Here is a 26154-nt window from a genome sequence, read left to right as displayed (position 1 = left end):
CTTTGCAGAAAGCCTGAATGGAATTAGAAATATTGTTTCTTTGCCATATCTTATATGATATTATCCTAGCAATAAGACATTCAATGACCATGAATACCAATAGCCTGTAGGACTTACTAGGTTTACTTAAATTGTACTGTGGATGGGTGTTAAGGGGTGGGAATGGCATCAGCCTTAAAGACTGTGAAGCTGTTAGTCTGTGTGGTTAAGGTTTCAGAGATATAATTTGATTTATAGTAGCATCAAATCCATGAAAGAAATAATTCTGTTGTGCTTCTACAGTTTTCAGGTTTTATTAAAATTCATTTTTGCCCTTTTTTCTGGCTTCTTTTAAGATTTTATATTAATTTGTTTTTAGAGCTCTTTTGGGAAATCCCAAACCAAGTTTCACACAGAAAACACTAGTCATTTAAAATCTGGAGTTAACACTGAATTTCATGAGTCAATTTCCAATGTTCTTGACAGAGTATTTTCTTGGTCTGTTATTGTCCTCTCTACCTATAGGAGCTGATTGATATGTTCAACTGCATTTTAACCAATCATAAGGTCGTATATGTGCTATTATTCTATTTTTAAATTAAAATTAAAAAAATAAAACTACAAATGTTTTGTAGAAGAGAAAAGACTAATCCAAGAATATTTTAGCCCTCTTTAAGTACAGCTTGTTTCCTGAAAAACTGTTTTTGAAGATGATGTTGATGGTGATGGGTGTGGTGTAAGAAGTCTGATCTGTGAACAATAATCCTTTCTGCCTTGTGTGTATAAAGCCTTAAGTCTTTTATTTGGTGAGCAATTATTGGTTGAGCCTGGTACTGTTTTGATTGTCTTAAGCTTTTGCTGAAAGCATCCCTCTCCCTGCTTCATCCTCTACCCTACCCCCATATTCCTGAGGTTTGTCTTTGAGGTAGGTATGTAGCTACTATTTCTTAGAAGGTCACAACTTTACTTTTTTGTTATGAAGTTGTTTTAGTGGATTTTAAAACATTTCTTGATGCTATAGGCATCATATTAGAACATGCTTTTGGTAATAATATCCTTTGTCCTTCATTCCTCTCATAGGGCTGGCCTAGTAAAAGGGTTGAGATTATTCTTTAATATAGCTAGACCTGCTATTTCCAAAGCATTACTGGTAAAGAGGCACCTTTACACTCTCTGGGTTGTTTATGGCTTCTATGGATATGAAGTTAGCTTGACCTATATTTAAAACAATTCAGTTTATCTTTCAATGCCAGTTGCAGAAGAATTGGAAGTATTCTACTTTTTATATAATCTGTATTAAAGTTTAAAAATTAAAAGTTAGCAAATTACACAAGGATTTCATGAACACTTTGTACAGCATATTATTAGATTGTAGGTGACAGATAAAATTGCTCAAGAGTTATGTGACTCATTTGTGTTAAAAATCGAATAATATCACCAATTTGTACACATCTGGTTTTTATCTGGAGCTTGATGCCAAGTTGATGATATACTCTTTTTTTTTTTAATATGGAACACTTCATGAATTTGCGTGTCATCCTTGTTCAGGGGCCATGCTAATCTTCTCTGTATCCTTCCAATTTTAGTACATGTGCTGCCGAAGCGAGCACGATGATATACTCTTTTTCCCAACAGATATGGTAGTTTCCTGGCTTTGGTAGGCAAAGATATGGTAGATGTCATTATCTCTTAGCATCATTGATCAGATATTTCCTGTGATATAAGCAGTAGAATTCAGTGAGTTATTCATCCTTATTGGCAGTGAAAGTTTCTTGTGGTTAGTGATTTTCTGGTTTAGGTTCAAGTGTTTTTTGTGTTTTTTATTTATTTATTTCTTTATTTATTTTTGGCTGCATTGGCTGTTCGTTGCCAAGCACGGGCTTTCTCTAGTTGTGGCAAGCAGGGGCTACTCTTTGTTGCGGTACACAGGTTTCTCATTTCAGTGGCTTCTCTTGTAGTGGAGCACAGGGTCTAGGCGCGTGGGCTTCAGTAGTTGTGGTGCACGGGCTTAGTTGCTCCGGAGAATGTGGGATTTTCCCAGACCAGGGCTCAAACCCATGTCCCCTGCATTGGCAGGCTGATTCTTAACCACTGTATCATCAGGGAAGTCCAGTTCAAGTGTTTTTTGTTTTTGTTTTTTTTTGTTTTGTAGCGGGGAGGACTTTTGTCAGTACTAAACTGCTGAATGTGTAAGGTAATTCAAAATAACTTACCTTGTGCAAGTCTCATCAAACAAAGACCACCAGGAACAAGCCTGTAGTTTGACAAAATCAAATTTATTGACTCATAGTGAGGGAGTGTACTCCTGAGGCACCATGGAAGGTCTCTGGGCAAGAAGGAGGAGGGAAGTGTCTTTAGTAAATTTTGGCTTACCACTGAAGAATTTTGAGGAGTGTCTGAAGGAAGCCAGGATTAGTTCTGGATTGGTGGCTGATTCTGAGGTAAATTGAGAGAAGTGGGGATTAACTAAGGGTTGGGTGCGGTCATGAAGCAGGGCAGTTTAGGAATTGGGTATCTCGCTCCAGTAATAAATGAAAATACCAAAGTGAGGATGGGGGGCATCATTGGTAAGAAAGCTGTAATCACCCAAAGAAGGGGTTGCTATGATATTTTACAATTGCCGCATGACCTTGGGAAAAACAGTGTTTCCTGTTAACTTTTCAGCTGGCTTTATCTGTGTCTGTCCTCCCAGTCTGATTAATTGCAGGGCCGCTTTTTTCTTTTTCAGTCCTAACTGACATTTACTCTTTCAGTCCCAGATAGGTTTTGATTCTTTCAACATGTGTTCTTATAAATCTTTTAAAAACACATGGTCAACCTACAACAATTTGTTATTAATTGTGTTTAAGGGCTTTTCTGGATGTTCTTAGTCTGTTGAATTGAAAATCTTTTGTTTTGGTCTACAAACATTTTCTAACACCAGTTCAAAATTCCATGCCAGTGTACAATAATTTTAAACCAAACAGATTTTTCTCCACTGTAAATAGAGAATGAGTGGAGTAGAAGAGTGGTCTAACAACTCTGATGTGGCCATCTCAAACCAACTGTTTGGTTCTTGGTGAACTTTCCAGTAAAACCCAATTTAGTAGATACCAGAGTCCCTGCCGATTTTGTTCAGTGTCTTTTGCAGGTAGAGGGAAGACTGAGGAATATAATGTAGAATTTTTGATGTTATAGTTATTTCCTATTTCAGGCTCATTATATATTTTCTATAATGTCATTAAATAGACAGCATTGAAAAGTAAGAAGACTGTTGAACTAGAATCAAGAGATTTGAATTGAACCAAGGGTCTGCTATGTATTGATGTTCGGCAAGACAGTTTCTTTGGGCTTTAATTTCCTCATTTACAAATTGAAGAAAATGCTTGCCTTCAGATCTCACAGGATTACTGTGAACTCAAATGAGATGTCTTTGGAATTACTTTATAAGCTTTAAAATGTTATGCAAATGTAACTTGTAATTATGATATTGGATCACACATGCTGATAATAATGTTGATAGTGATAATAATGACTCATAGGTTAAAGATCTGGTATTTGAGTTATCATCACAAAAAGATTATCTAGCTCACATGCAACTGTAGTGGGGTGCTTTCCTTAGTATCTAAACTTAAGTTTCAGGACCTGTTCTTTGTCTCCAAATCCAGTGCTCTTTCCACAAAAGTCTCAGCAAAGTAAGTAATATATATTTCCTAGTTGCCATAATAGAACCCCTTGTAAGAGCCTAGAGTTTGTGGTGGGAGATGAAACTGGAAAGGGAGGTTGGGGCCCAATTATTCTGAACTGTCCATGCCAGGAGTCAGCAAAATTTTTGGATAAAGGGCCAGATAGTCAATTTTTTTTTGGCCTTCTGGATCATTTGGTCTCTGTTGCAATTACTCAACTCTGTGGTAGTGTAAAAACAGCTCTAGATAATATGTAAATGAATGAGCATGGTTGTTTTCTAATAAAATTATATTTGCAAAAATAGGTGGTAAGCTGCATTTGGCCTATGGACCCAAGTTTGCCAACCTCTGTGCTACACTAATAAATTTAGATTTTATCCTATAGGTACTGAAGAACCATTGGGTACTTTTGAATGGGAAAATTATATGATTGGATTTTTATTTTGAAAAGATAGCTCAGGTGGCAGAATATAGGATAAATTGGAGAGGAGAGAGAATGGAGGAGGCAGGCAGGGAAATCAGAGGGAAGGATCTTACTGTAGGTATAGACAGGAGATGATGAGTGTGGGGGTAGTAGCAATAGAAATGGACATAACTGGATTGATTCAAGCAAAATGTTGGAGGTGAGATGAATAATACAGTTTGGTTGGATGTGGGGCATAAAAGAGGAAGAGTAAAACTATTAGTAACAAAATTGAGGAGAGGGAGAATATAGAAAACTTGTGATGGAAGGATAATGATCGTGATTTGGCAACTCTCCATCTGTGGTACATCTAGGCAGAGGGGAAGGATGTCCATTAGGTAGTTGAAAATGTGGTCCAGGAGCTCAGGTGAAAGATGTAAGTTAGAGATAAAGATTTGGCAGTAATTAGTATATGGGTAGGTAAGATTGCAGGGACAGCATGAAAACAGAGAAGAAATCCCAGGATAGAATTTGAGTGAACTGTTAGCATTTCATCAAGGGTGAGTCAAGGTAGAAAAAACAATATAAGAAACTAAGAAGGCAAGGTTTAGAGAGGCAGTAATGATATCTTGAAATGAGAATCAGAAATGATATCTTATAAGTCATAAGAAGAAAATTGCAGATTTGATCAATATTCCCTATCAAACTTACTATGGAATTTATATTCTCAATGGTTTTGGAAGGTTGAATACTAGAAATAATTTTTATTCAATTCAGCAAATACTTGAACACCAAATATATGCAAAACCTTTTCTAATGTTCAGGGAAGTCCTTGCTGTCAAGAATTTTACTCTTTGGGGAGGTTTAGACAGATGCTGGACTATGATTATAGTACAAGGCATTGTCTCAGTCCTTTGGGGCTGATATAACAAAATGATATAGACGAGGTGGCTTATGAACAACATTTATTTCTCACTGTTCTGAAGTTTGAGAAGTTGAAGATTAGGTACCAGCAGATTTGGTGTCAGGTTAGAACTGGCTTTCTGGTTCATAGATACCTCACATGGAGGAAGGGGCAAGGGAACTTTCTCAGGCCTCTTATATAAGGTCACTAATTTACTTCCCCAAAGGTACAACATCCTAATACCATCACATTGGATATTAGGTTTTCAATATATGAATTTGGGGGTGGAGGCACAAATGTTCTGTCTAATGCAGACATAGACTAAGTGATTTAAGGGAAGTACAGTAATGGGCATTAAGGAAGGAAGGAGAGATGAAACTGATTAAGAGAAACACGGAAAGATTTTAAGGAATAAGTGACTTTTGAGATGAACTTTGAAGGATTAATTACAACTTGGAGGGTGGAACATTACAGATGAGAGGATATCTGCATAGGACAGAAAAGAAGGCTTCTCTGATTTTAAGTGGAAAATTTATGCCCTGGAGGAGTATGAATTATGGTTGGATATTTTGGGAAAGGTGGGACCAGATTAATTAAACAAATACTTGAGGATCTTTTGCTTCCAAGGGACTGAGCTAGGTCAGTACAAGATACATTAGACGTTAATCTCTATCCTTAAAGTGCTTGTAATCTTAGATCAGAGATATGCACAGATAACTAACACAAGGACCACTATAAGAAGTGAAACAGGAGGCTTTAGTTTTGGCTGAAGTGATTGAGAAAGATTCATGAAAAAGAATGGTTTTAGGCTATGCCTCCAAGGATAAGAAGGATATTGACAAGCTGAAATGGCAGAGGTTAGGCATAAGGCTAAGGGAGTAGCATAAGCAAAGGTGCTGGGTTGGTAACCTGGGAGAAGTTTAGGTTTGAAGTTTAGGTGGAAGTTCATTATTTTTTATCAATGGATGTCTAGTTGCTCTAGCACCATTTGTTTAAAATGATATCCTTCCTCCATTGAATTTGATTTGTACATTTTTCAAACATCAGTTACTATTTGTGTGAATCTACTTGGTCCTCTATTCTGTTCCATTGATCTATGTGTTTATCTCTTTATCAGGACCGCATTGTTTTGATTATTGTAGTTATATAGTAAGGCTTAACGTTGGAAAGAGTAATCCCTCTCACTTTATTATTTGTCACTTTATTATAGATTGTTTTCAACATTCTAGGGCCAGTGCCATTCCATATAAATTTTAGGACAGGGTTATTAATGTCTGTAAAAGCCTTTTGAAAGGAATTGCATTAAGCCTATAAATCAATTTGGGAGAAATGATGTGTTTACTATGTCGAGACTTCAATCCATGGACATGGTATGTCTCTATTTATTGAGGTCTCCTTTGATTTCTTTCATCAGCATTTTATAATTACAGCATACAGATATTGTACATGTTTTGTTAAGTATATATCCAAGTATTTAATTTTTGGAGTGATTGTAAATGTGTGTGGTTTTTTTTTTTTTTTGTGGTATGCGGGCCTCCCTCTGTTGTGGCCTCTCCCGTTGCGGAGCACAGGCTCCAGACGTGCAGGCTCAGCGGCCATGGCTCACTGGCCCAGCCGCTCCGCGGGATGTGGGATCCTCCCAGACCGGGGCACGAACCCAGTTCCCCTGCATCGGCAGGCGGACGCGCAACCACTGCGCCACCAGGGAAGCCCCTGTGTGTGGTTTTTTTACACTTAATTTTTTATTGAGGTATAGTTGATTTACAATATTACGTAAGTTTCAGGTGTAGAACATAGTGATTCACAATTTTTAAAGATTATGCTCCATTTGTGGTTATTATAAAATAGAGGCTATATTCCCTGTGCTGCACAATATATTCTTGTAGCTTATTTATTTTATACAAAGTAGTTTGTACCTCTTAATCCCCTACCCCTATCGATGGTATTGTGTTTTTAATTTTGGTTTCTGCATATTCATTATTAGTGTAGAGAAATGCATTTGATTTGTGGGTGTTGATCTTATTTCCTGTGACCTTGCTCAGCCCACCTATTATTTCTAGGCGTTTTCAATCTCTTTTTAAACATATTCTATCTTGCTTTTTTATACTATAGTTTTGGGATTAGATGATTTGTCAGATGTAATTATGATCTGGGTTGGTTTGGGCTAGAAGGTTTGGAACACAGTTTACCTATTGGTGCAAATGATAAGTTTTAAAATTTTTTCTCTCATTTTCAGAAAAACTGTTACACAATATTGGTTAAGAGATCAGCCTCTGAAGTCATATTGCCTAGATTTGAATCCTGGCTCTGTCACTTACTAGCTTGGGATCTTGGAGAAATTATTTAACCCCTTTATGCCTCAGTTTCCATGTCTTTATAAAGGGGATGTTAATAGTACTCACTTTGTAGGGTTAAATAAGTTAAACATATAAAGTGCTTAGCATAGTGCCTGACACATAAAGAGTATTAAATAAATGTTAAGTTTTATTCTATAACAAGGGATTTTTTTTTTTTTTTTGTGGTACGCGGGCCTCTCACTGTTGTGGCCTCTCCCATCACAGAGCACAGGCTCTGGATGCACAGGCTTAGCAGCCATGGCTCACGGGCCCAGCCGCTCAGCGGCATGTGGGATCTTCCCGGACCGGGGCACGAACCCGTGTCCCCTGCATCGGCAGGCGGACTCTCAACCACTGCGCCACCGCTCACGGGCCCAGCCGCTCAGCGGCATGTGGGATCTTCCCGGACTGGGGCATGAACCCATGTCCCCTGCATCGGCAGGTGGACTCTCAACCACTGCGCCACCAGGGAAGCCCTAACAAGGGATTTTTTTTGTCTACTCTGGTTGGCAAAGTATGGATAATGTAATATTTTTGTATATATTTTATTATTTTCTTTAGCATAGAGATTACTATAATTAGAGTAACCGATCTAATACCAAATGTTTCCCTCTTCCCTCCACCCTACCCATTTTGGAATGTGAGAGCATTGAAATTCTAGAGAGGAAAGGAAAGGGAAGAAGAATAGGAACTAAGCTTCACAGAAACTAAGCCTACTGTGCTAGATGTTCTACAATATTCATGTCACTTAGATAGGTGGTATTATGCCTGTTTTATAGATTTTATAGATAAGGAAGAAGCTAGACCTCTTGTTCTTTTCTCAATACTATGTTGCCTTTTTACTCCATCATTCTGCCAAAATAGGGGGAATTGGTAGAACCCATTCTGCCAACACCTGTTGAGCTACTTGCCTGGCTCTTTGATTTTCCCACAGGATTACTATTGTATGTATCCGTTGCCCTGCTCTCCTTGTCTGTCAAACACATGTCCTCATTTATATTGAATAGTGACTTGGTACCCAGAAAAACAAGGGGATGAGTTCACTGCTTTTACCCATCAGTATCCTTTATTTGGTGGGGGGTAAACATTGCTGATATGTTTAAACATAAAGCACTAAATGAGAGGTAGCTGTGGTATAAGAAAAAAGAACATTGGACATAAGTTCAAGTACCCTCCTTCTCTGTTAATTATCACCTGTATGACTTTGGAAAATTTGCTTCACCAACCTGGATCATAGTTTATTTATATGTAAAATGAGTGATTAGAGTTAAAAATTAATCGTTAAAGTCCCTTCAAGCTCTAGCACAATTCTATAACATACACTAGTTCAAAGAGAGAAAGATAATTCATGGTTGTGTGTAGATTACTTTCTAGGGCCTCAGAAATGGTGATTAGCCTCTCAGAATCTTCACTAGTGTTGGCTTGCATTTTTCCTTTCTATTTACTTTTGACAAAAACATATTGTATACATTTAAGTTGTACAACTTGGTGTTTTGATATATGTCTACCATATGAAATGATTACCACAATAAAAAATAAACCTGTCAGTTACCTATCATGTTACCATTTTTGTGTGTGTTATGAGAACACTTAAGATTTACTTTCTTACCAAATTTCAAGTATACAGTAGATTATTATTAACTGTAGTCACTAAGCTGTATATTAGATCTCCAGAATTTTTTTATCTTAAAACCGAATGTTTGTACTCCTTAAACAGTATCTCTTCCTCTGTCTCCCCCCAGCCTCTGGCAACTACCATTCTACTTATTGTTACTATGAATTCAACTTTTTAAAAGAGATTCTACATATGAGTGAAATCATGTCATATTTGTCCTTCTCCATCTGTTTAATTTCACTTAGCATAATGCCCACCAGGTTCATCCATGTTGTCGTAGACAGCAGGTTTGCATTTTCTTATTGCCAAAGGCAGCTGTTTTTCCTGTCTCCTGCATTTCCTGTGTCTAGAATTAAAGAGCGCATAGCTCAGTTACATTTTAAATGTAAATCTCAATGAAAAATTTCTTAAGACAGAAAATGGTTACAAATATTAAATTTCTAATTGTACCTGTGGGCAAATGTCTCTTCCTGTGGTTGAATCAAATGCTTATTTGAGCCTATGCTTTTTACAAAAATGGGCATTTTTAATGCACATTTTAAAATTGAAATATATTTGTTACACATATAACATTGTGTAAATTTAAGGGTGTACATTGATACATTGACATATTTTAATATGATTGCCATTGTAATGATAGTTAGCACCTCTATCACGTTACATAATCATCATTTTAATGATTGGAATAATTAAGTTCTAATCTCAGCAATTTTGATAATTATACAACAGTATTGTTGTCTATATTCACTATACTGTGCATTAGATCCCAAGGACTTATTTACTGTTTACTAAGTTTGTACCCTTAACCATCTGTCCTATTCCCCTACTCCCCAGCCCCTGATAACCACCATCTTACTGTCTTTATATAGTACTTGTCTTTCTCTGTCTGACTTATCACACTTAACATAAAGTCTTCAAGGTCCATACATGTTGTCAGAAATGGCAAGATGCCCTTTATCATGGCTGAATAATATTCCATTGTATATATATACCACAATTGCTTTATCCATTCGTCTGTTATGGGTACGTAGGTTGTTTCCATATCATGGCTCTTGTGAATAATACGAGAATAAAAGTGAGAGTGAATCTCTTCAATATTTTGTTTTCATTTCCCTTGGGTATATAGTGAAAAGTGGAATTGCTGGGTAATATGGTAGTTTTTTTTTTTTTTTTGGCTGTTCCATGTAGCATGTGAGATCTTAGTTCCCCAACCAGGGATTGAACCCGTGACCCCTGCAGTGGAAGCGTGGAGTCCTAACCACTGGACTGCCAGGGAATTCCCTGGTAGTTCTATTTTTAATTTATTGAGGAACCTCCATATTGTTTTCCATAGTGGCTGAACCAACTTACATTCCCACCAACAGTTCCCTTTTCTCCTCATCCTTGCCAGTGTGTGTTATCTCTTGTCTTCTTGATGATAGCCATTCTAAAAGATGTGAGGTGATATCTCGTTGTGGCTTTGCTTTGCATTTCCCTGACAGTTAGTGATGTTGAGTATCTTTTCATTTATCTGGTAGGCATTTGGGTGTCATCTTTGGAGAAATGTCTGTTTAGTTCCTCTGCCCACTTTTTAATCAGATTTTTTGTTATTGAGTTTTATGAGTTCTTTATGTATGTTGGATATTAACTCCTTATCAGATGTATGGTTTGCAAAAATTTTCTCCCATTCTGTAGGTTGTCTTTTCATCATTTTGATTCTTTTGCTGAGCAGGAGCTTTTAAGTTTGATGTCCCACTTGTTGATTTTTGCTTTTGTTGTTTATGCTTCTGGTGTCATATGTGAATAATCATTGCCATGACCAATGTCAAGGAGCTTCTTCCCTACATTTTCTTTTAGAAGTTTTATGGTATCAGATCTCTGGTACATTTTGAGTTAATTTTTGTGAGTGGTGTAAGATAGGGGTCCAATTTCATTTTTTTGCCTGTGTTTATCTAGTTTCCTCAGCACCATTTGTTCAAGAGACTATCGTTTCCCCATTGAATGTTCTTGGTTCCCTTGACTCTGTTTTTGAATATTAGTTGACCATACATGGAGGATTATTTCTGGACTCTCAATATGTTCCATTGGTCTTTGGGTCTGTGTTTATACCAATACCATACTGCTTTAATTACTATAGCTTTGTAGTATAGTTTGAAATCAGAAAGTGTGGTATATCTGGCTTTGTTCTTTCTCAGGATTGCTTTGGCTATTCTGGTTTTTTTTGTGGTTCCATACAAATTTTAGGATTGCTTTTTCTATTTCTTTGAATTATGCCATTGGAATTGTTTTTTTCTGAATTTTGAATTTTATTATGAATTATGCCACTGGAGTTTTGATAGGGATTGTGTTGAATCTACAGATAGATATGGGTGGCATGGACATTTTAACAATCTTTGCATCCATGAACATGGGATTTCTTTCTATTTGTTTGTATCTTCAATTTCTTTCAACAAAGTCTTGTAGTTATTTATTTATTTATTTTTGTACAAATCTTTTACTTCCTTGGTTAAATTTACTCCTAGGTATTTTATTGTTTTTGATGCTATTGTGAATGGGATAGTTTTGTTTTCAGATGTTTTATTATTAGTGTATAGAAATGCAACTCATATCTTTATGTTGATTTTATATCCTGCAACTTTACTGAATGTGTTGGTTCCTTATAACATATTTTACTTGAGTCTTTGGGATTTTCTATATATAAAATCATATCATTTGCTAATAACAACAATTATACTTCTTCCTTCTCAATTTGGATGTCTTGTAGTTCTTTGTCTTACCTAATTGCTCTATCTAGGACTTTTAGTACTAAACTGAATGAGAGTGGTGAGAGTGGGAATCCTTGTCTTGTTCCTGGTCTTAGAGGAAAAGCTTTCGATTTTTCACCATTGAATATAATGTTAGCTATGGGTTTGTTGCATATGGCCTTTATTATGTTGGTATGCTGTTTCTATACCCAATATGTTGAAAGTTTTTATCATGAAAGGATGTTGTATTTTGTCAAATGCTTTTTCTTCATCTATTGAAATGATTATGTGATTTCTATGCTTCATTCTATTAATGTTATATATTATATTTATTGATTTGTGTATGTTGAACCATCCCTGCATCCTAGGGATAAATTCCACTTGGTCACTTTCTTTCTTTAATTAATTAATTAATTTGTTTTATTTTTGGCTGTGTTGGGTCTTTGTTGCTGCATGCGGGCTTTCCTTTCTTTAGTTGAGGGGAGCAGGGGCTACTCTTTGTTGCCATGCACGGGCTTCTCATTGCAGTGGCTTCTCTTGTTTTGGAGCACAGGCTCTAGGCACTCAGGCTTCAGTAGTTGTGGCATGCGGGCTCAGTAGCTGTGGCTCGCAGGCTCTAGAGCTTAGGCTCAGTAGTTGTGGCGCACAGGCTTAGCTGCTCCGCAGCATGTGGGATCTCCCTGGACCAGGGCTCAAACCCGTGTTCTCTTCCTTGGCAGGCGGATTCTTAACCACTGCACCACCAGGGAAGCCCTGGTCATTTTCTATGATTCTTTGAATGTGTTCTTGAATTCCGTTTGCTAATATTTTGTTGAGAATTTTTTACATCTATGTTCATCAAGGATATTGATCTGTAGTTTTCTTTTCCTGTAGTGCTCTTATCTGCCTTTGGTATCAGAGTAATGCTGGCCTCATATAATGAGTTTGGAAGTGTTCCCTCCTCTACAGTTTGAAAGAATTTGAGAAGGACTGGCATTAATTCTTGAAATTTTTGGTGGAATTTCCCTGTGAAACCACCTGTCCTGGGGTTTTCTGTGTTGGGAGGTGTTTGATTACTGATTTAGTCTCTTTACTTGTTATTGATCTGTTCAGATTTTCTATTTATTCCTGCATCAGTGTTCGTAGTTTATGTGTTTCTAGGAATTTATCCATTTCTTCTAGGTTATCTATTTGTTGGCATATAATAGTTCATAGTAGTTTCTTATGAACCTATGTATTTCTGCAGTATCAGTTGTAATGTCTCTCATTTCTAATATTATTTGAGTCTTCACTTTTTTTTCTTAGCCTAGCTAAAGTTGTCAATTTTGTTTATCTTTTTGAAGAACCAGCTCCTAGTTTTGTTGAATCTTTCTATTGTTTTTCTGGTCTCTATTTCATTTATTTTCACTCTGATCTCTATTATTTCCTTCCTTCTGCTAACTTGGGGCTTACTTTGTTCTTCTCTCTCATTTCTTGAAGTGATGTTGTTTATTTCCAGTCTTTCTAATTTTTTTAATACATGAATTTATCACTATAAACTTTCCTCTCAGGACTGCTTTTGCAGCATCTCATAGGATTTGATATGTTGTGTTTCCATTTTCATTTGTTTACAGATAGTTTTTTTGTGTCCTTTTTGATTTTACCTTTTACCATTGGCTGTTCAGAAGTGTGTTGGTTAGTTTCCACATATTTGTAGACTTTCCAGGTTTCCTCTTGTTGTTGATTTGTAGTTTCATACGATTATGGTGAGAAAAGATAGTTGGAATGATTTCAGTCTTAAATTTGCTAAGACTTGTTTTGTGTCCTATCATATGATCTATTTAGGAAAATGTTTCATGTTAACTTGAGAAGAATGTTTATTCTGCTGCCATTGGATAGAATGTTCTATATATCTGTTAAGTCTATTTGATCTAAAGTATGTTCAATTCCAACCTTTCCTTATTGATTTTCTGTCTGGGTGATCTATCCATTGCTGACAGGGGGGTATTAAAGTCCTCTAGTATTGTTGTTTTGTTGTCTGTTTCTCCCTTCAGACCTGTTAGTATTTGCTTAATATATTTAGGTGTTCCTATGTTGGCTGCACATATATTTACAATTGTTATACCTTCTTGATGTAATGACTCCTTTTATCATTATATAATGACAGTCTTTGTCTTTGTTATCATTTTTGGCTTGAAGGTCTTACTTTGCCTGATAAATATGGCTATCCCCCTTTCTTTTGGTTTCCACTTGCCAGTAGTATCTTCTTCCATCCCTTTAATTTGAGCCTTTATGTCTTTAGAGCTGAACCGAGTTTCCTGTAAATGGCATGTAGTTGGGTCTTGTTTTTTTTTACCCATCCAACCACTCTATGCCATTTGATTGGTGAATTCAACCATTTACATTTAGAGTGATTATTGATATGTAAGCCCTTACAACTGCCATTTTATTGTTTGTCTTTTGGTTGTTTTATGTCTCCATTGTTTCTTTTTCCCATTGTTTCTGCCTGCCTTGTAAATTGTTTGTTTTCCATGGTGGAATGCTCTGTCTCTCCTATTTTTAGTTTCATGAATCTGTTCCAGATTTTTGCTTTGTGGTTACCATGAGGCCTACATAAAACATCTTATAGATAAAAAAAAAGTCCATTTTATGCTGATAGCAACTTATCTTCATTCACCTTTAAAGATTTCCACCCCTTTTCTCCTCCACTTTTCTTTCTTTCTTTTTTCTTTTTCTTTTTCTTTCTTTTTTTTTTTTTGGCTGTGCCATGTAGCATGTGGAATCTTAGTTCTCCAACCAGGGATTGAACCCATGCCCCCTGCAATGGAAGCACAGAGTCTTAACCACTGGACCACCAGGAAAATCTTTCTCCTCCACTTTTCTATTTTCAATTTCACTATTTACCTCTTTTTTATGCTGTGTATTCATTATCAAATTATAGTGGTTATAGTTATTTTTAATAGTCTTTCCCTTTAACCTGTATCTAAAGTTAAGTGGTTAACATACCATTCTAATATGATATTACAGTTTTTTAATTCTGTCCATTTTTCTCCTTTACCAGAGTGTTTCATATGTCATCATCTCACTTTTTAGTTCTTTCATTTCAGTTGGAGAACTCCTTTTAGTGTTTCTTTACAAAGCAAGTCTAGTGGTGCTGAACTCCTGCAGCTTTCGTTTGGCTGAGAAAACCTTTATTTCTCCTTCGCTTTTGAAGGATAACTTTGCCAGATAAAGTATTCTTGGCTGGCAATTTTTATCTTTCAATAATTGGAATATGTCAGTCCACACTCTCCTGGCCTATAGAATTTCTGCTGAGAAATCTGCTGATAGGCTAATGGGGTTTCCTTTGTAGGTTACTTTCTCTTTTCCTGTTGCTGGCTTTAATATTCTTTATCATTGATTTCTGAAATTTTCATTATAATGTGTCTTACAGAATGTATTTTTGCATTGCGGTAATAAGGTTTTCTATTAGCTTCATGTACTTGTATGTCCAAGTCCTTTCCCATGTTTGGCATGTTCTCAGCTCTTATTGTCCAATTAGTTGTTCATCAGAAGGGAGAGAAAAAAAGAAAAACTCAACTGTTATGATGCTGACATCATTCCCCTAATGCACTTTAAATTTGGATTCTGCTATTGATAGCTGAGTCTTAGCAAGAAATCATGTGGAGTATGAAAATCTATAAGAAATACTCATTTTAATTCAACATTTTCTTTATTAAGTATATAAAATATAAAACCTTAAATTTAGTATAAAATAACAAATATTTTATACTTTATTACAACTTTCCCCAATTTTAAACTTATTTACTACTTTACAGTTTTTGTCCTCTGCCTGTTATATAATTGTTTCAGTATGTTTTAGCATAGGCTTCCTAATCATTTTTTGGTCTAATAATGTTCTATCTTTCATGTATGAAGATAATAGAAGGAAATGTGCTTTGAGGTAATTTTTCACAGAATTTATGCACTTGCAATGATCCTTCTATTTCTTTTTGCTTACTGACCTAGGTGTGTTGATGTGATTGACTGAATTTAGGAGAACAAACTGTGTGGTCTTGAACTATTGTAGGAATAAGCAGATGTACTAATACAGTTTTTTTGGTACAACAACCCTGTAATAAGTCCTCAATTTGGATTTACTGTTGTTAAGTGTCCTTGTTATTGATTCTTCTAATTTTTTAAGTGTTTTTCTTTATCACCATTTAATATTTGAGGGTGTAGTACTAACCTTTGAAGTCAAGAGAATAAATAGTATATCTTGTGCCACACTCAACAAATGTTCTAAAATATACACACTTTTTTCTAACACTAGAATTTTATAGGTTATTGGTAGATTTTACTTTTTTTCCTATAAAATGGTGGGATGGATAACTAATGGAGAGGACAGTGAAAAAATGAGTAACGTAAGAAAAGAAGCATATCCTTATAATTCAGGATGCCAAAAAGTGAGGAAGGCAAAGCTATTATTGGAGACTAGATGAAAAAAGTCAGTCTGGTTCTAACCTTATTAATTTGGGACACAGTGTTCCATATTGTAATTTTGAAATAAATAGAATTTGATTATATAAAATGGTGCATTAATATCTAACATACACTAGAATATTATACACTTCAAATTATGATATTTTTCTGTTCCTTTTTTCAAAGACCATTCAGTATTATTAATTTCTAAAGGTAATTAAATAGCATTTAAAATATTAATAGAAAAAATAGATTTCAGGAGACTCTTTATGTGCATTTTATTCAGTTTTAATTAATTCTTTAAAATGTTCTTCATAAAATTTGAGTCTTCTTGTGGGATAACTGTGACCTTGTATTCTCTCCCTTTTACTGTTCATTACCACTTATAATTGATGTGGAGAAAGCACAGGAAATTAAGCCAAAATAAGTTAATTTTACCATTTGTTACTGGCACTAGTAAAATTACCCATAAGAAAAAAAAGTGATATGATGAAGTATAGCAGGTATAACATAGGGAAAAGATCCATAAAGGAGGAAGTGACCAGTAATTCATGATAGAAAACATACAGGTTAGGCAGAATATTTACAAATATTAGATATAACGCAACAAAGTGCACTAGAAAATTTAACATAAAGACATTCAAAACTTGTAATGGTATTAGTACTTAAAATGTGATGAGTGGCGATACTTGGTCTTAAACAAACATATCTAATAGGAAGGTAAGGAGTAGCAGTGCATGTTAAATGTATTTACAAATCCATAGGCCAAAATGTGGCTGTGCTATGAAAAACAGTGTGTAGAGATTGAGTGAGAAATTTATATTGGATTATATTACAGACTGGACAGTATGGATGATGCTTTCCTAATGGAGAGGTAAAAAAGCAGGATATCTATATCAAACTAATAATGAATGTCCTTTTATTCCTCCCCACTCCAATTTAGTTATTATGTTGAGCCATTTAAAATTACTACTTCTATTTGTAGAAAATGTTAGAATATCAACAATTTCATATGGTTCAATCCATATAAGAATACCCCCAAAACACCCTTAAAGTTCCAATTAGCATATGGGGAAGGAACCTATAGATTTATTAAAAAGGAATAGATGGAATAAATTTATAACTAAAATGTAAGTGCTGGGGATAATTATATTTTGCTTTAGTCTTTTCTATCAAAGAGGAAGATCTCTAAACTGTAAAGGATAGAGCTAGCATGGTTAAAAGAAAAGAAAACCCAAGATGCATGAGTACCTAGCTGCTTTAAGAGTCCCAAATGAATTGTCACAGTATACTGAACTAGTTTTCACTGGCAGTTATTCTTTGTGAAATCAGAGTAAACAAGAGAAATGGAAATGACCAATGGACAAGTATACAATAAGGGAACAAAGAACAGATCTTTAAATTATTGATCGGTGAACTTAGCTTTAACCCCAGGAAAATTTTAGACAGGCTTATTTAATAAGTGGTTTGTGTACTTTTAGAAAAGAGGGAGGTGATCACTAGGACCGTAAATACATTTACTAGAAAAGAATGTCAAACTAACTTTAATCTGACTATTAGATAGTGTAAGGTGGCTGTTTTAGAAAACTAATGTAGTCTTTGCAATCTTAAATTACATTTATAGAGGCATAGCTGGAAATAATCCCCTGTACTCTGTGCTGATCAGACCACTGGGGATATTTTGCTCAGTTGCTTTTTTTTTTTTGGCCGTACCACACGGCATGTGGGATCTTAGCTCCCTGACCAGGGATTGAACCCGCACCCCCTGCATTGTATGTGCGGAATCTTAACCACTGGACCATCAGGGAAGTCCTCGTATTGTTTTAAGAGGCTTAGACATTGATGAACTAGAGACTTACCAGAAAAAAGCAACCACAGTAGTGTTTATGGTGAAAGAATGTTTTTTTCTATAGGGAATGATAGGAAAGAAAGGTGTTTGTAAATTATGGCTGTGAGTAATATAGAGGGGACCTCACATGTTGAGAGAAGACTTAAGGCACAAATGATAGCTATCTTTAAATATTTCATGGGTTACCATATAACAAAGGGATTTGACTTTTTTTTTTTAAGTGCAGCTCTCAAGAGCTAAACCTGTATGATTCTCTGGAACTTGCAGGGAAAGAAATTGAGCTAGTGAAAGGTAGAGTCTCTGCAAAATTAGAGCAGCTCAACATATAAATCATTCATTTTTGAGAAATAATCTTCTCTTTACTAGAAGTGTATAGGCAGAGGCTGAATGGCTATCTACCAGATACATTATAGAAAGGATAATTTTGTGGGGAGGGAAGTTGGACTAGAACTGGTAGTTCCCAAATTTGTCACAATATCAGCATCACTTGCAGAACTTATTAGAAAAACACATTTTGAGAGATATATATTTCTTCAGATCACTTCATTAAAGTATCTTATTCATTCCTGCAATTGAGTAAATGATGAAAGCTTTTGCCCAGTGGAATAATGTAAATTCCACAAGGATGGGAATCTTGTTTGACTCGTTTATAAGTTGTACTCTAGTATCTGTCACAGTGCTTTACTCATAGTAGGTTGTCAACAAATACCTTTTAAAAAGAGAAAGCAATTATTCCATTTGTAGCTGTTTATTAATCTCTGTGACTTAAAAAGTTTATAAAATACACTGAATAAGTCTTATCTTGTTATTACTTGAATCTTTAAGCATTTTGGTCTCTTGTTGGGTTAGTTCATATATCATTTTTTAGAGAGCAGTTTGGAAGCTTATCCTACAAAGATTTAAAGAAAAAACTTAGGAGACATAGTGGATTCTGAATGTAATATTTTGTATTTAAATACATTTTATATGTATGTATATTTGACTAATTTATCTACTAATTGAATTTGTCAGCATTGCTAAATACGAATAAATTATTGTGACATCAAAGATGTTTTTCTCAAAAGTTCTTAATGTATTTCAAGACAAGGTTGGCATGTTCACATCAGTCGTCAAGAGAAAATGCTCTGTAGTTGATTGTTCCAACCTGATTATAACCATATCAGCTCCCCAGATAGAAAGGTGTCATAATTAAGGTGTACTATTTTTCAAGGTTGCCAGATCCTTAACAACAGTGGATGGAGAAGCAGGCATTTTGTTCTGACTAAAATTATGTTGATTGATTGCCCTGTTCTAACCAGTGTTTTGAGGGTTGTTTTGTCATTTCACTTTTGTAACTTTGAGAGCTACATTCCTTAGTAAATTGAAGCTGAGATAACGTTTACTCTTTATAGTGTTTTTGAAATACTTAAATAAGTAATCAAGGTAATTAAATTATATATACTAAAACTTATTACATACCTTTGAATACAGTAGATTTTAGAAGGCTTAATATTGAGATTGCAATAATGAATAGTGGATGTATTGGCATAGGATTGTGGGATTTTTTAAAATTTATTTGTAGTTGTTTCTCATTAATACTTCATTCTACTTTGTTAGGGTGAAAGTTTACATTGATCATCTCTAATCTTGCATTCTGCTTATAATAGAAGAAGAAACAATGCATTCAAATAGTACATTTGATAGATATTTATTTTTGTAATGTTTTTAAAAAAGGGTATATATTTTATTTTATTTATTTATTTATTTGCTGTGTTGGGTCTTTGTTGCTGCATGCAGGCTTTCTCTAGTTTTGGCGAGCAGGGGCTACTCTTTGTTGTGGTGCACGGGCTCTAGAGCACAGGCTCAGTAGTTGTGGTGCACGGGCTTAGTTGCTCCATGGCATGTGGGATCTTCCCTGACCAGGGATCAAAACCATGTCCCCTGCATTGGCAGGTGGACTCTCAAACACTGCGCCACCAGGGAAGCCCAAAAGTGAACTCTTTTTAATTGTATTTTTATAGTCAGTTATCAGCCATTACAAATTTCAGAAAATGTTCTTGATAAAGGATTCTTTAGAGATGTAAGAAAAGCAAAAAGCATCAGTACTGAAAAATAGTGGCTAAATGGAGAATACATGCAAAAGAGTGTTGACAGAACTCCTTATTGTATATAGAGCCTAAGGCCTGTTGACATTACCAAATGACTGAGAAAAATGTATAAATATTATCATCTCAGGTGCTATATGAATAAACAAAAATCGCTGAGATAGGAAAGAAGGAATATTTGATGATCCTGCTGTCAAATATGTGATATACCATATATAGGAATTTTTAGAATAGCTGTTAGTGGACGATAGAACCTAATAGAAAACTTGTGTTTAAGATAAAAATGTATTATTAGAAGAGTGTTAAGTGAAACTTAAAAAAATCTATACTTTTATCACAAAGCAGTTAGTTTCATTTTTCTTTTTCCTTCTAGTCTTTATACATATATGTATGTGTTTTTTGTATAATTTAAATCATCATCTACTTACAAGTTCATATTTTTTGCTTTGTAGTTCCTAAATTGTTCCACATTGATGGAGTTTTCATATTTTAATTATTAATTTTTACACAATAGTCCATAATATATTCTGTAATTCTGATTCTTTCTCTATCTCTGCTTTTCTGATTTTTTTTCTTCATGTTGTGATGGTGTTTTTTGTTTTTAAACTTCAAATTGGTTTTCAACCAGGGGCAGTTTTTTCCCCAGGAGATGTTTGGCAATGTCTGGGTATATTTTTGCTTGTCACAAGTTGTTGTTGGTGGGGTGTTAATAGCATCTGGTGGGTAGAGGCCAGGTATGCTGCTAAACATTCTACAATAGACAGACAGCCCCCCACAACAAAGAATACTCAGTCCCAAAGTTCCAAAGGCCAATAGTTCCAAGGTTGAGAAATCCTTCCTTAAAAGTAACACACCTTTTCCTCTATTTATTTACAGAATATGAATGTAAAAAAGCAAAGCAGAAGTAATGGTTGATTGTTTCAAGGAACTCAGAGCAGTAAGAAATGTTTGACTGGAGAGGGAAGACTGCTAAAGTCCGAAAGTTATGGTGCCTGCTCTTCCCATCTTAGAATTGTGGCCATTTCTAGAGGTTGGCATGGGAAGCAACTGCCAAAAAGGAAACCTCTTACCTAGTACTGATGCTTATGGATTTTCCACCATTATTTATTCAGCACCTCGACATAAATACTCAGATTTCGAATGTGTTCTTATGATTTGCATTCAAAGTTGGATTTTGCTATTTATTCATCATTCAATTTTTGTCATTTTGTCAGTTTAAGGTGGCCAGTGGATTGACCGTTGCCTGAAAAAGACTTCATTGCTCTTAAGATTGAGATGTTGAAAGGTTTCTTATTTTTGATTGTGGCATGCTTCTAATTGTACTAATATAGCTACAACTCAGTTTTTGCCTTAATTTTGCTTTGTTTCAACATAAAGCTATTATTATTTATACTATATTATTATGACGTATGGTAAAATTTTGCCTTGCCTCAAGGTCACTTTAACTTTTAAGACTTCTATGTTTTGATTAAAATACAATATGTTGGATGCTGAATACTTTCAGCGTATAAGGGAAGACTGGTGGAATGTCACAGAGCAAGTAGGTGCTTGTATATCCTTACATAGGGAACAAGATCTTCGTTTTAGGGAAGTGAGTAGAATCCAGATGGTATTTGGAGGAGAATTTTGCAGATTTATGCTTTATTCTGGCTGCTTTTTAAGAAAATTAGAACACAAAACAAACAAACAAAAAAGGAGACAGGATCTAAGATGACCCTATAAGAGATGAATTCTCAAAAGTCCATTGATTAGAGGGAGAGTCTATAGTTTCTGAAACCAAAAAAGGGGAGAACATATAGACAAGTCTAGAAAAGATTGTTTGTTACTGAAAACCTATGTGGTGTTATAGCTTCCTTCCTCTTTTTACTGTATAAATCTCTTGTATTACTCTTGAATTTTTAGGTGCAGCTGTTTACAGGGTGGATGGGTGTGAGGAGGTAGGACAGGAGTTCATAAAATTTCCTGTATACATTTTAAGATGTATTATACTTAACCAAATACTGTTTTTATTCTAAAATTCTTTCATGTTATGGTAAGATGTACCTGTATATATTTAAAGTTACAGTGTCTTTGAGTGAAGTCTACCAAGAAAGGCAAAATGGGATTGTACTTGGGAAACTATAGTAAGGTAAACAGAAAATCAGACTTCTGGGATTTGAAAGAAGAGTATTCTTAGTGCTTTGTGGTAGTGAACTTGAGTTCATAAAATCGTGAAATGTGTGTTGGAATTTAGACTTCTTACAGTGTAGAATTGCCATGGTGTGTGTACCCTGTTTTGTTTCATCATAATACTGATGATTTAACTTCATGTTAAATGTAGTTTTCTCTTTTAGGTTTTAAGAAGTGAATCACCTGTTTTCTGTTTTTCAGTGAATATCACCTCTGCCAGGCAATTAACCGGATGTAGTCGCTTCAGCCATATTTTCCCTTCATCTGCTTACCAGCACATTAAGATGCATAAGAGAATTCTGGGACACTTGTCATCTGTCTACTGTGTAGCATTTGACCGAAGTGGGAGAAGAATTTTTACAGTGAGTTTAAAATTAATGATACTATAACATATTAGAGATTTACAACAATGGAAGCTAGGCTTCATGGCATTGAATTATGCTTTGTAAGCAGTTCTTCCTTTTTAGACACATGCATGCAAGAAAAGATGAGTGGACATTGAAAATCTTTTCTCTTTCTATATAAGTAAATGGATGAACTATAATGACCTGTCATTTGGGAAATCTAATTTAAAAAATTAAATCTTCAGAAGGCCTTATATTCTAGAGGTGGTTAATTTATGTGAAACAAGTTTATCTACTCAATTGGTTTCATTCCATTTTAGCAAACATTTATTAAAATGCATTTTCCATTGGTGCCAGTTCTGCTTAATTAATGATTACATCATCCTTATAGTTGAATAGTTGAACTACATGTTTAGTAATGAATATTACAGTTATTGTATATATCTCTCTTTGAATTCAATAGTAATTATTTTTAAAATTGGATTTTTATTAACCAGATCATATTGTGTGCTTTTGAGTACAAAATTGTAGCACACTAATATTTCCAAGTAAAGGCTTAGTCTCATTGTTTCAGTACTAAGTTAATGTAGAAGTGTAGGTAATGGCGTAATTTTCTTTTAAAATTCCTAGGCTACAGCAAAGGAAGTGGTTTGTATTTTGAGAAGTTCGACTTCTTGGACTTCATTACAGACTCTTCCATTGATGTTTTCATGACTCCAAAATGCATCACCTAAGTATATGGGTGTTGATGATGATTTTCATCTTTTTATAAACAGATAATTATTAAATAGCTTATCTACCACAGTAGAATTGCTTTTTACTATTTAAAGCTCTTTTGAACTTCTCAGTAGGAAGTTCCACGTAATATTTTTCCCAGAGATTATTAACAAAGTCTCATGTTTGCATGTAGATTTTAGGTTAAAGTTTTAAGTATTTGTAGAGAAAAAAATATTCAAGCAATTAAGAAAAAAGGCTGTCAGGTGTAAGGAAAGAAATAATGGCAGAGATAGTTAATGCCAAATCACTTAAAAGTAAAAAATATTTTGAGTTGTCAGGATTGGTAGTAGTTTTGAGGAGTTATTCACATATGCCATTATCAGTTTGGACAGTGCTTTGTCAGTGCTGTCATTTGGACATATTTTATATTTTCTACTCGCTCCATGTTATATGAAGAAAAGAGACAAAAAAGTAAAGGCTTAGAAGTAACTTAATAAAATTCTCCTCTGTTTTTGCTTTTTTGTGGGGGGAGGGAGCGAATTTCTGCTTTATTGTAAATCTTCTGTCCTTTTATGTTGCTGTAGGGTTCAGATGACTGTTTGGTGAAAATTTGGGCAACAGATGACGGTCGCCTTCTTGCTACACTTCGAGGGCACTCTGCTGAAATTTCTGACATGGCTGTTAACTATGAAAACACTCTCATTGCCGCAGGCAGCTGTGATAAAGTTGTAAGAGTGTGGTGTCTTCGAACTTGTGCACCAGTTGCAGTCCTTCAGGGACATTCAGCTTCTATTACTTCCATACAGGTAAGAAAAATAAAAAGATACCTCTAGTAGATGTAATAAGAGTGAGAATTCTCTTGTTTTTTGTTACATCGTGTGGATTATACAAAGAATGGCAACAGAAAAATATTGATCTCTTAAGGGCTTTGTCCCTACCTAGCAGACAGGTATTTTTTAAAGTTCCCTTTTCATATAAATCTGTTCCCTTTAGAAATAAGTAAAAAGGTCATTGAAGAGGTTTTTCAAATGCAGTGTAAGACATCTTCTTTATCTCATTTGTATTTGTGAAGAAGGGAAAAGACTTGGAATTGCCTTAAGGAACAACACCAGTACCTTTTAGGCAGGATATAAGTAGCTTCTAATTTGAATATTGGCATACTTTGTGTTAATATTTAATGCAAAATGTTTATCAGTTCAGATTTAGTGTGTGTGTGTGTGTGTGTGTGTGTGTGTGTGTATGTGTGTATGCGTAGTTTAATATTAGGGAAATTTTTATTCTTAGTTTCAGTCATTTCTTATTTCAACTTGATGTTTGACATACAATACATTGAGTTTTAAAATATTTGTCCATATAGTGTTTTTACCAGATGTTAGTAGTGAAAGTCCTGGATACTCCCCAAAGAACTTTGTTCTCTTCTTTGTGTTGACAGCAAAACAGAGGAATCTTTCTGACACTGTCTTTTATTTTGGTCAAGGAGATCACTTTTGCGGATGAGATAATTACTCCCATTCACTTTTCTTTGTTCTTTAATCACTAATAAATATGCCAGTCAATTTTTTTGTGTTATTTAAATCATATATCACCTGTTTATGAGGCCCTAGCAAGAATTGGATTCAACATATATTGGATTTGAACATTTTTATGTCAAATTTTTTATTAGTTGAAATTATTTTTTTGGATTTTGTTTTGGGATATTACTAGTTACTTGTGTTCCCACCATCCTATCTGACAGACTGTTTCTGGAATTTGGAGATAGTCTCATACAACATAAAAAATATAAATATTTGTTTATACTGGAAATGTTTATGGAACTGTTTGGCTCCTTCATAGTTTCATTGGCTAGTTTCTGTCTCATTTGATTTATGTGTGTAAGTGCCCTAGAGATCCATGGACCTCTTTGTTTTTTGTTTTGTTTTGTTTTTGTATGGACCTCTTTTCTATAACATTCTTTACCTTACTGATCTCATCAACTCTCATGGCTTTAAATTTCATCTTGTATGCTGATGACTCCAAACTTGTATTTCCATCTTGGGGCCTTTCTTTTAGCTCCATACTTGTACATTCAACTACCTACTTGGCATCATCACATGAATGTCTACGAGGCATCTCAAACTCAACACCTTCAAAATTGAACCCCTGTCTTCCTTCCTCAGATTTGCTCCTCCCAAAGCTTTCCCCATCTAAACAAATGACAATTTCATCCTTCCAATTGCTCAGAGTAGTCAACCCTGACTTTTTGTTTCTCATAGCCCATATCTAACTTGTTAGCAAATCATGTTGGCTCTACCCTCAAAATATATCCAGAATCTGAACAAATTCTCATGACCTCTGTCATTACTACCCTATTTCACATTACTATCATCTGTGACCTAGATTTTGGAAACAGACTTCTAACTGATCTTCCTGCTTCTTCCCATCCCTCTCTCCTGTCCCAGTCTAGCCTCTGCATAGCTGCATGAGTGATTTTAAGATGGAAGTTTTAAAAAAAGGAAGTTAAATCATGTCACTGATGCTCAGAACCTTTAATAGCCTCCAAACTCAGGGTTAAAGCTGATGGTTTTACAATGACCCCCAAGGCCTTACATACTCAGCCCCTTGCTCTCTTTGACCTTATCTCCTACTACTTATTTCCTGTTCTCATTCTGCTTTAGCTGCTTTTTTAGAGCACTCTAGCTACACTCCTGTCTTTGCTCTTGCTGTTTCATGTCTCTGAAATGGTCCTCTTTGGATAGTCACATGATTTGTTCCCTTACTTTCTAAGTGATGGAAATGTCTGTCACTTTTCCAGGGAGACCTTCTCTGACAAACTTACCACTCTAAAATTGTAAATCATTACCCCTCCAGCACTCTTTCATTTTTGTTCATAGTAATGATCATTTAGCATGCATTCTATATGCTTTATTCTTTGCTAATTGACTGTCTCTGTTAACATCATAGTGTATTA

At 35.1% G+C, this 26154-nt stretch overlaps 1 protein-coding gene and 1 non-coding gene across 2 annotated transcripts in view; one reads left to right on the top strand and one right to left on the bottom strand.

Moving 5' to 3' along the window:
* Window positions 1-26154, top strand: part of BRWD3 (bromodomain and WD repeat domain containing 3) — a 122762-nt gene that overhangs the window by 22084 nt on the left and 74524 nt on the right. The window contains exons 7-8 of the mRNA XM_024129476.3: window positions 22348-22508; window positions 23792-24013. Coding sequence (XP_023985244.1) covers window positions 22348-22508; window positions 23792-24013 — 383 coding nt within the window. The remainder of the gene's footprint in view (window positions 1-22347; window positions 22509-23791; window positions 24014-26154) is intronic.
* Window positions 1483-1589, bottom strand: LOC112066442 (U6 spliceosomal RNA). Its single transcript, XR_002892659.1, has one exon. It is a non-coding gene; the product is annotated as a U6 spliceosomal RNA (small nuclear RNA).

Source organism: Physeter macrocephalus, chromosome 21, assembly GCF_002837175.3.
Source record: "Physeter macrocephalus isolate SW-GA chromosome 21, ASM283717v5, whole genome shotgun sequence".
Taxonomy (NCBI): domain Eukaryota; kingdom Metazoa; phylum Chordata; class Mammalia; order Artiodactyla; family Physeteridae; genus Physeter; species Physeter macrocephalus.
The sequence above is the reverse complement of the archived record's forward strand: the minus strand, read 5'-3'. Positions and strand labels throughout refer to the sequence as shown.